General features: G+C 30.4%; 1 protein-coding gene across 3 annotated transcripts; it reads left to right on the forward strand.

Annotated features, from left to right (window-relative positions):
* The first annotated feature begins 929 nt into the window (after nt 1-929).
* Nucleotides 930-10,660, forward strand: LOC108563814. Of its 3 annotated transcripts, none has more exons than XM_017922621.1 (10): nt 930-976; nt 4,499-4,665; nt 4,730-4,851; nt 4,928-5,127; nt 5,188-5,369; nt 5,451-5,686; nt 8,450-8,629; nt 8,686-9,216; nt 9,271-9,952; nt 10,012-10,660. In XM_017922621.1, the coding sequence occupies exons 2-10, from the start codon at nt 4,509-4,511 to the stop codon at nt 10,485-10,487; spliced, it is 2,766 nt and encodes a 921-aa protein (XP_017778110.1). In that variant the 5' UTR covers nt 930-976; nt 4,499-4,508; the 3' UTR covers nt 10,488-10,660. The 3 variants fall into 3 exon arrangements, with proteins under 3 accessions (XP_017778110.1, XP_017778096.1, XP_017778102.1); XM_017922607.1 differs by lacking the exon at nt 930-976 and adding an exon at nt 1,018-1,172; XM_017922613.1 differs by lacking the exon at nt 930-976 and adding an exon at nt 3,782-4,248.
* Nucleotides 10,661-11,000: the final 340 nt, after the last annotated feature.

The raw sequence follows: 11,000 nt of genomic DNA on the forward strand, positions 1-11,000 counted from the left end.
GCATTACAACTTTCCTTTATTTTTCCTATAAATTTCAATTTCATTTTCGCAAAGTGTGCGTTTTGAATTTGGACAGCTACCAAAACAAATGACGATTACATCAGAGAAGATGCAATATCCGTGGTAAATAGACGTGATTCCTATAAACATTGTTTAAAAAAATAACTTATTTCGTCTCTCTAATTGATAAACAAAGATTTTGTTTATGATTCTATTTATATTTCGAAATATTTCTTTATTACTTCAAAGTTTATTTACAATTTTACTATAAACTGACGTTAATTTGTAAACAGTATTCTTTTGTAAAAGAAATTATCAACAGTTTTTGAAATACTTCAAATATAAAATTGTAAATATAAATCGAAATTCTAGCAGTTTTTCCGAGGATTTTCAACAATTTCAATTGTTAACTATCTCTATTTACAGTAAAGTAACACATTTTATGTATACATTTATTTAAAATAATTTATTAACTTTTTGTATATTGTTTTTACATTAATTGCAAGTAATTATTTTAATAAATTTTAATTTGTAAAAAAATAAATTAGTTATAATTAAAAAAAAGGTAATTATCTTTTTTTTCTTAGCAACGAATACGAAATGTTTTTGTATCTTATTTCACAAGAATTTTCGTAATTTTACGATGTTTTCTCACTTATTTTTATGTTTTTTTTTATATTAAACATTCAATAGCATTATTTGCGCTCATTTGCATCAATGTTCTATACAAAAATAAGTATAAACAAAAATAACCGGTTACTGCAAATTTTCATTGTCTTTAAGAAACGTTTTCCGATTAAAAACTTAAAGTATTTACAGTGTATTTTCTGTACATATGAAACCAAATAAGTAATTTGAAATCGATTTGTTTTGGTTTGATTCCAGTTAATTTCATTAGAGAGAACAAAAAAAAGTAATGGAATTAAATCTAAACGTGTAAAGGAATAATAGCTATTCACTTATGTACATTCTGAAGGTTAGTGTATATCATCAGCAGCAAATCAAATTAAAATCGCATTGCTTCTCCTTTATTTCACCGCGCGTTTCCTTTATTTTTTTCTGTTGCATTTAAAATCGAAAATTACATAATCTGTAGAGTTTCGAGTGAGTTTGCGTGCGAACGTTCAAGATCAGGAACACATTTTTTGATTCCTACAATTATCAAATTTTTGGTGAGTATAATTATGTAGATGTAAAGTGAAAGGATAATAATAATAGTAAGATAAAATTATCAAGTTCAGCTTAGATTTTTGTCTATTATATAATATGCATGTAGTGAAGTGTTATTGAAACAACGAGACTCCAATGGACTTAATTGGGAATAAAACTCGCTGGAAATGTACGGAGACTTTGGTACATTTGATCGATTGGATTGAAAAGTTCAATTCCGACGCAATCCTAAGTGATAGCATGTTTATGGGAGCTATTCTTTTAGAATCCAATTGCATTTTGTTGGTAAAGGTTATCTTTCAAATTCATGATTCATTCATTAAATATTATATGTGAATACAATACATTTTTGGGTTCAATTTATACATAAACAAATCACATATTTAACTTTACCAAAATTTGTTAAATTATTTATAAATTTTGCGTTTTATTAAACTTTCAATTTTTTTTTTGATAAATATATAAAAGAACATTTAACTCTTATTTTTTTGGTATATAAATCAGTAAGTAATAATAATTAATTTCAGAATGTTTCCAAATCTAACATTATAAAACTTTCGAATATTACATAAACGTCTTCATAATGTGTCTTGAATTGCGCACCTTTTGTTATAATTCATGTTACGTAATGTTCATTATTGTCCGAGATATGCAGATATTTCAAACATTTTTCACGTCTTCACATTATATGTAATTACTCAATAACAACGTATGCTAATTGGATCATCAAATGTTCTAATTAAAAATAAAATATGAGATTTATGGTTTTGCTGTTTTACTGTAATAAGCTATCAAAATTTGGGATTTTTCACAATTTTTCTTGAATGCTTTTTTGTAATCACCAGTCTTATAAAATGTAATTACAGATTAACTAGAAAACTGTACAACTTTTATAATTACTTCAGTATAAAGTGTCTTCAATTACGCATATTTTGTTGTATTTCATGTTACGTAATGTTAATTAATGTCTGAGATATGCTGATTTTTCAAACATTTTTCACGTCTTCACATTATATTTAACAACGCGTGCTAAATGGATCATCGAATGTTCAAATTAAAGATAAAATTATGGCATTTACAAGCTTTTTCGTAATGACCAGTCTTATAAAATGTAATTACAGATTAAGTCGAAAACTGTACAACTTTTATAATTACTTCAGTATAAAGTGTCTTCAATTACGCATCTTCTGTTATATTTCATATTACGTAATGTTAATTAATGTCTGAGATATGCCGATTTTTCAAACATTTTTCACGTCTTCACATTATATATAATTACTTGATAACAACACTTGCTAATTGGATTATCGAATGTTCAAATTAAAGATAAAATCATGGCATTTACAATGAGATAGCCAGGAGATTTATGGTGTTTGTTGTTTTCCTGTAATAAGCTATCCAAATTTGGGATTTTTTACAATTTTTTTTAAAGGTTTTTCGTATTCACCAGTCTTATAAAATGTAATTACAGAATAACTCGAAAACTGTACAATTTTTATAATTACATCAGTATAAAGTGTCTTCAATTATGCATATTTTATTATATTTCATGTTACGTAATGTCTGAGATATGCCGATTTTTCAAACATTTTTCACGTCTTCACATTATATTTAATTATTCGATAACAACACTTGCTAATTGGATCATCGAATGTTCAAATTAAAGATAAAATTATGGCCTTTACAATGAGATAAGTAAGAGATTTATAGTGTTTGCTGTTTTCCTGAAATAAGCTATCAAAATTTGGTCTTTTTCACAAATTTTTTTAAAGCTGTTTCGTAATCAACAGTCTTGTAAAATATTTATTTTTTACAGATTAAAATGAAAACTGTACAAATTTTATTATTACTCCAGAAACGGTTTTCTTGTGCGCATATTTTGATATAACTGCTGTTGTATAATATTAATTAATAACAGAGTTATGGCGATTATTTAATTACTCGATAACAAAGTAATCTAATTGGATTATCTAATAGAGATATTAAATATAAAATTATGGTCTTTACAATAAGAGAACTAAGAGATTTATAGTTTTTGCTATTTTCCTGTAATAATCTATCAAAATTTGGCATTTTTCAAAATATTTTTCACCAGTCTTGTAAAATATGTTTTCTTTCATAACTTGAATACTTTACAACTTTTATAATTACATCAGAAGTTATTATCTACTGAATATCTTTTGATATAATTGTTGTTATATAATATTAATTGGTGAATGAACAATTAAAAAAAAACACGTTTTCACGTTTTATTTAATTACTCAATAACAACGTAAGCTAATTGGAGCGTCGAATGTTCAAATTAAAGATAAAATTATGGTCTTTACACTGGATCTCTTATAAAATTTGTGGTTTTTACCGTTATTGAAAAATTAATTGGCAAACTTGAAAATGCATTCATTGAAAAAGTAAAATTACAAAACGTGATCGAAATATATACTAGGAAGATACAATTTGTGCAATATGAATGATGCATTCATTCCACGTTTGTATTGAATAGAAAGTGTGTAAATTCAAAGCGAGATGCGTTTGCAATATCGATATAATACAAAAAAAAAACGCAAACAAATAAACCATAAAAATAAAACTAGTGGCACGAGTTCTGTGATTACAAAAAAATACAGGTGGGTGAGGAAGGAAATAGTGTCCGCGTGTGTGAGTGTGTAACGACTTCCGTCATGTAATGAATGGATCGGAAGTTGTCAGGTGGAGGGGCTTGAAAATAATTACAGGTACTCGCACGGCAATCCACGATTGATTTGTTTACTTAGTTTTTGAACAGTTTTCGGTACGAACGCTCCGTTTTTTTTTTGTATTATATATTTCAATTTCTTGTGCTTCTTACATTCACATACAATTTCCGCACGTTGCTTCGTTCAATTGCACAAAGGCCAAGGAAATTCGTAATTAAACATTCAAAGAATCAAAGAAGCGAATTCGATTGATTTATATATAGACAAAAACAAGCCAATAACGTATCGATTAGACTGATAAAAAATTCATCTCAATTCGCCGACACTAAGTGGGCACAGAATCTGGAAAAGTAGACTGTTCATCATTCAGTTTTCGGACGTCCAAGTAAGTTTCCTTCAATCGTTGCACAACGAAACTGAAGCAGTCATAAATTTCAGAAGAAAGAAAAAAAAAACATTTCGTTTAATTACAAATATAAATATTGGTAAGTTTTGTTCCGAAACGCTCATTAATTGCACAAAACAGTTTCGTGTAATTGCATACAAATACATTAAGTTGAACCAAGGTCGATGTTTCGCAATTCCGATAATCTAGTGTGTGTGAAACTAAAAACGTTTGTATTTTGTTTATTTAGCCATGCGTTGATGATGTTGAAGTCGAATAGCAAGCGGAAATCCGGAAGGAAGTTGGAGGAATTGCTGCTTCCAGGTAGCAGATTGAAGTTCAGCTCGCAGCAATTGCAAAACTTGAATTTGGTTTTCGAGAAGCGTTTGTTGGAGCCTTTGTGCACAAAAGAAATTGGTACTGTTTTCGTTATTGCTTCTTCTCTATCTATTGAATTTTTATTTTTATTTTTTGCTTATAGAAAGTAATATAATTTTGGCTAGGAGCGTAACTGAGAGGCTTATACAAAGATTGGTGTGCGGAGCCGGTACGATCGATGAGAAATTCTCTTCGAAATATCTGATTCATTTACATTCGAGCGATGTGAGTGAATGAATATTTGCATTCCTTTATTTTTTTTGTAGTAAGAAAGTAAATATATTTGAAAGTCTTTCCACAGGAGAGAACCACCAATTTGCGTTATTTGGTGCGATTGGATAAATTGAGTCGACCGTCCTTGTACAAAGATGATTCTCTCCCGAAGTATTCCATTATCGAGGACGATCCTGATTTTCCTAAGGGATACGCAAGGATCAGGATGTTCTCGTCGCTTTACAAACTCTGGGGAGATTACGCTAACGCCAACGGCTACTTGCGACGGTATTAAACCTTTCTTCCTTCAGCCCTAATCTTAATAATAATTTTAACACTTTTTAACAGCGATAAAATACAGAGTAGATATGTCTCACTTTTGGCACGAGCCGCCTCTTCGGATCTACCGAATTCTCCGGCGTACCTTGATGAGGCCATCCTCTGCGCTTCTCCCGGTAAAGTCGTCGATCCGTCCACGCTTCAAAGGATCCTGAAAATCCCTACGGAGAGGCACGTCTATTACGGGTCGAGTAAATATGATTAAAATCGTTGCGTTTCGGTTTGTTTGTTTCGTTTTTCTTCATTCAGTTCTATTTTTTTTTTCTGTTCAGATGGAAATGCGCCTCGATTTCCGGATCCGCGCGATTTCCGGCTCGCAATTGTCGACGAGCCGACCGGCATCCGGATCAGGATCGAATTCCTCTCCCCCGCCCTTTCATCCCTCGCCATGGATGTAACTATCTTAATCGGAATCGAAGCGGATTCCTGGCCCGTTTCCAGCGATTTCCCCACTAGAATCTCGTTAGGCCATTCGGATTCATTACTCTACCAATTAACCGCACAAACGGTAAGTCTCACCACCGCATATCCCATTAACAATAATCTAATTTATTATGTATACAATTTGATATTCAAATTTATGTTTTAAGTTAACAATATTTTCCACAAAAATTTGTCAATTTCTTCATTTAACACAAACAAACAATATAGTTTTGAATATTTGATTATAAACTTGCATTAATCTATTAAAAATATGGTGAATTTTCAAGATTCAAAAATAGTGCAAAATGTTAAATTGATAAAGAAATATTCCACAAATTGTTTAGAAAATTTATTTAATATTTCATTAATATATTGAAAAATCCTATTAAAAAATTTTGACAAAACGAAAATCTTTGAACTCAAAAATTTAAACTTGTTTTAGTTTCAATTTTGTAACATTAAATTTTAATATCTTAATAAATCTTCTAAGTTCCAAAATAAGAGTGCAAATGTTAAACATCCGGACTCGCTCTATGTGAGATATAGCTCTAATTTGTATTTTAATTCTTTAAATATGAATTGGATTATAAAAATTTGGTACTTAAAATCAAATTGAAATTGGACATGATAACTTATTTAATAATTATTACATATTAAAATGTGTACTAAACCACATTCAGTGAATGTTCGTCAATGATAAGTCAACATTATTTTTAGAATTATCTTGTTTAAATATACACTAACTAATATCACGAACAAATGTTTACCAAAAACATTATGTTTCACAAAAATATGTCGATTTCTTCACTGATCTAATTAATTTAACATCGTCGATATTTGAGTTTTATTTATTGTGTTTAAAGATTAGACAAAAAGACACAATATAGTTTTAAATATTTGAGTATAAACTTGGATTAATAAATACAGTGAAACATTTCGCTTAACGAGCAAATTGAATTGTACGAAAAATTACTCGCTTAACGTTGCTTGTTTCGCATAACGAGTGACGATGAGAAGAGAAGTCCCGGATTGCGCGCCTGCTACATCATTTTTAAAACTTGTTCGAATTTCTTTGTCTTTGTTTAAAGCAGACTATACTGTAATATAATTTGTGTTTGCTGTAAATGCAGACCTCCACCAAATCCTCGAATTGATACAAGTAATAAACAATTGATACATTGATAAATTGATAGAAATATAAACTCATTGCACCATGTGTGAATTGGAAAACAGTTCCTATTGTTAGTAGTCATTCTAGTTGCATCTTAGTGTTGTTTGTGATCACAAAATTTCCAAAATTGTGTTTAGACATGTTGTTTGTGATTTTTTTGTGCAAAATTTAATAACACTGACATGTCTCCGAATAAAAAGCTAAATAATAAAATCAACCATAGATATGCAAAGCAAAATCATGAAAAATCGAGACCATGTTATACTTTTTTCTCCGGCATGGAACGCATTAACGTAATTTACATTAGTTTAAATGGGAAAACGTGTTTCACTATACGAGTATTTCACTATACGAGCAAATATCCGGAAATTTTGGAACCAAAAAAGTATTAGAAACTAGTAATGTACTATCGAAATAATTACAATCACATTCAATAACCTTTTAACAACGTGAGGTGAATTATTGTATGCCGTTATTGTAGTAATCCACAGATTTTGTATCAACAAATTGTCGCACTGTATTTATTACTTTAAAACTCAAGTTTTGAACAAAACCTATGCCTCATACAGTTGTTTAGAATTAAGAGAAGGTGATAATCAATTGTCGAAATGTCAGGAAAATAAGAAGGATTATTTCCCAGGTCACTTTTTCGGTATGAGCATTGCTTATATTCGTGCTATTCTTCACTTTTGATTGATCAAAGAAGGCTGTTTATAGTTGCTGAAGCTGTTTACAATAAAACACAGCATTGGTGGTTTGATCCGTTTCTAAAAACTCATAATGGACAATTCCGACTACTCTCCGCCAAATACACAATAAAATCTTTTTTTGGATGCAAGGAAGTCTTTGGTGTAGTATTAAATCAGTTGGTAAAATCCATTGATTAGAACACTTAGAATTAGAGTACAGTAACCACTTTTCGTAAAGTCAAGTTAACAACTGATCAATAAAAAAATACATTTTTATTGCGTTATAAAATACATAACTTTCACGCTTTCTCTATCTGGTAAACGTATAAACGAATGGTTTCATCACTCAGATTGAATAAAGTTATATTTGTTTCAAATTACAATTATTTTTAAGTATGAATTAAACAATTAGCGCCAAATTTTAATTGATTCTTTTTGTTTACCTGATATTTACTAAATTTTATATTCATGTAATCCAAATATATTTTAGAGAATCTTCTTAACTATAATTTCCATTCATTACATTGATTTTTGTAATTTTACATCAACATACTGATACATGTACGTTTTAGAAATAAATGTAATAAAAGTTTGAAATAATTATATTACTTTCACATTTACTTTTATATAATTAAAGAATATTCATTTTATTATAATATATAATTCAATACATCAATTTCTTCCGTGTGGAGAATATACATGTATATGCAATAATTTGCAGTTATGGGATCAGTAAAAGTTTTCCTTTCACTGCAAATTTTTCGTAACCAACATTTATACACCTTTCTATTTTCCACTTATAAAAATTTAGCGCATCACTTATTTCACATTTGCAAATTCTTTATCATTCACTTTATAACATTCCAATAGTTACTTCATATTTAATACAAATATCTTGATTATTTATCAATAACGAATTCGTGTCTTTTGTTGTTAATAATTAATTAATTTTAATATAAAATCATAGAACTAAAGGTAAAATTAACAGGGACTTTATTTGGTTGGTTTTGGAGTGCAATCATCGGCGTGGCAAATGCGAGTTCCAGCAGCTGAAGAAACGATTCTGAAGAACTACAGTCCCAACAGCACAATTCACAGTATACTGAAACTTCTGAAAATCACTCTCGATGAAATCTACGAAGAAAGTTCCAGGCATCAAAAATATCAAGTATCAATCAACTACGAATTTAATTAACAGTTTTTAAAAGAAATTCAATTTTACAGTTAGCGTACAAAATATTAAACGGTTATATCTTGAAGACGGCCCTCTTCTACGAGCTGGAAAAAGATCTTGATGGTCCAACAGTCACTTTACTAAATTGGTCACCAAAATCGTTATCCACTCACGTCCTTAAGATTTTCGATAACATCATTTCATCGTTGAGGAATCAAAAACTTTCCAACTACTTCTTCCCCGCCACCAATCTGATAGGAAACCCCGGTCATTTGTGCGAAGACGATTACATTTACGAATCCAAAAGGATTTTGATACATTTAGTTAAACTGCAAGATATGAGTTTAACGCATATTGCTGAGAGAAGTATAAGCTTAGCGCAGGAGTTGGAATCTTCGTTGTTGCATAAATGGAAGGAGCTTATTGATGGTTTACTACCACCAGCTTCGACGCGAGGAAGAAGGTTTTGTCTTATAGGGAAGACCAAACGTGTAGCTTATACTCAATACACTGGGAGGCAGTTGGAGTATATAGCTTTGATCCTTAAAAATGCTTTAATTGCTAAGAAAAGTATTCTAAAAGTAAGTCAATTAATTAAATTATATTTATAATCAATATTAATAGATTTATTACAGCCTTTGGATGAGACTTGGGAAGGCTATCCTCCGGATACCAAAAAGGATGATTTGAACACTACAGAAGATTTAGTATACATAATACTAATAATAATAGAGCAAGCGAAGGATCATTTCCTGAAAGTCAATACAAACGAAAAGTTTAAATTGAAACTAAAACTACATTTTGATTCGACTATAATGAAATTAGTGGATCTGATCAGACGTAGCGATGAAACTATTTTGGACGATTTAGATTTCGTTAAGGTTACGTTGAAATGGCTTTACCGAGTTTTGGATCAAAACAAGAGACTTCTATCACCAATCCTGAGGCCGTATCTCAATACTCTTTTTATTTCATCACATGGAAACTCTTGGTTTCTGGAGAGTTTTAAAGAGAGAACGCGAGGAGATGAAATTGTATCCCTTGGGATATTTTCCGAGTTGGTTAATAAAGAGAAGATTACACCAGCTGAAGGATTGATAGAGTCTATTAACAAGAGATGGTCGTGGGCTAAAGACATGTTGACTTTGGTGGAAAGGCAGAGATTGAGGGTTGTTTTTGTTGAAGGTAGAGGAAAGATTGGAAGGCATTTGATGTCGGTTCCGAACGATTTCAAAGCTAAAGCCATTGCTGAAGATGAAAGCTACAATTTGAATACGTTACCTAAAAAAAGCTATTTTTGCACTCTACTAAAAAATGGTAAATTTTTGTTAATTATTACTTTAGTTAATTTAATAATTTATTGTTTTTTTTTTCAGATTTGGAAAGCTCTCAAATGCGAATCCCTTGGCATTGCATTTTAAGAGATAACAGTCCTTTGACTAAGATGTTCAACAAGCAGCATAGATTTGGGGATCATAGATGTGGAGGAGATATAGTGGAAACTCTGATGTCGATGCAGAAATTGAATTTGTTGCAGGACGTTTCTTCGATTCTTCCTCAGGAAGATCGTTTGCAGCTTCTGGAGGTTGTGCAAAAACTGTCGAGGAAGAACGGCAATCCAAGGAGGAGGGCTCAGACTTTGCCTAATTATAGCAAACAGGACAATAATCAGAAATACACTAGGAAAGAGGAGAGCGCAGGGATCAGAACGAGCAAAGAAGGATTCGTTTTGAAAACTTTACAATTAGATCCGAGCAGTCTGATTCAAAGCTGCAGAGATGTCAGGATGAAAGATGACGGATCTTACGATAGGAAAGTGAGGATAGTGCATAGACAATCCTTTAAATATTAGTAATTACTTTACATGTTTATATTTAAACTGTGTGATAAGATTTTAATATGCAAATAATGATTGTGTGACGTAACCAAAGCATGATAATCTTAACTAAATAAAGATAACAAGATAATTAACTTGTCTTTTTATACTTTAATAATTATTAGAATTTATAAGTGCATAAGTAACAATGAATTCTTTTTGAAGTTTTGCACTCAATAATTAATTAGTTGAGATAATTGATTAAAAGAAGACGACAGAGAGAAACAGTTGTTTCATGATTCAATAAAGGCACATCAATAAAAGTTTACCTCATAATAATTGCATTACCTTCCTTTTTTCCTATTCTTTAAGTCAAGGACGTTTCTCTTATTACAAACCCTGTAAACAATTGCTGAAAACACAATGTGTTTATTTCTGAAATTTATGATAAATTAACCGAGCAAATTCATTGGTACATATTGTAATTTGTTGCGGATTCGCCGTAATTGACAGATACCGAAATAATCGCTTTCATTGGATAATCAAAAA

This window comes from Nicrophorus vespilloides, unplaced genomic scaffold (genome assembly GCF_001412225.1).
Source record: "Nicrophorus vespilloides isolate i.1.1-1 unplaced genomic scaffold, Nicve_v1.0, whole genome shotgun sequence".
NCBI classification, from domain to species: domain Eukaryota; kingdom Metazoa; phylum Arthropoda; class Insecta; order Coleoptera; family Silphidae; genus Nicrophorus; species Nicrophorus vespilloides.

Excerpts from the sequence above, each read along its gene's own strand:
- LOC108563814 (XM_017922621.1), top strand. The coding sequence starts at position 4,509 with ATGATGTTGAAGTCGAATAGCAAGCGGAAATCCGGAAGGAAGTTGGAG. Across the intron at positions 5,370-5,450 it reads GCACGTCTATTACGGGTCGA|ATGGAAATGCGCCTCGATTT; the intron begins GTAAATATGATT and ends TTTTCTGTTCAG. Across the intron at positions 9,217-9,270 it reads CTAAGAAAAGTATTCTAAAA|CCTTTGGATGAGACTTGGGA; the intron begins GTAAGTCAATTA and ends GATTTATTACAG.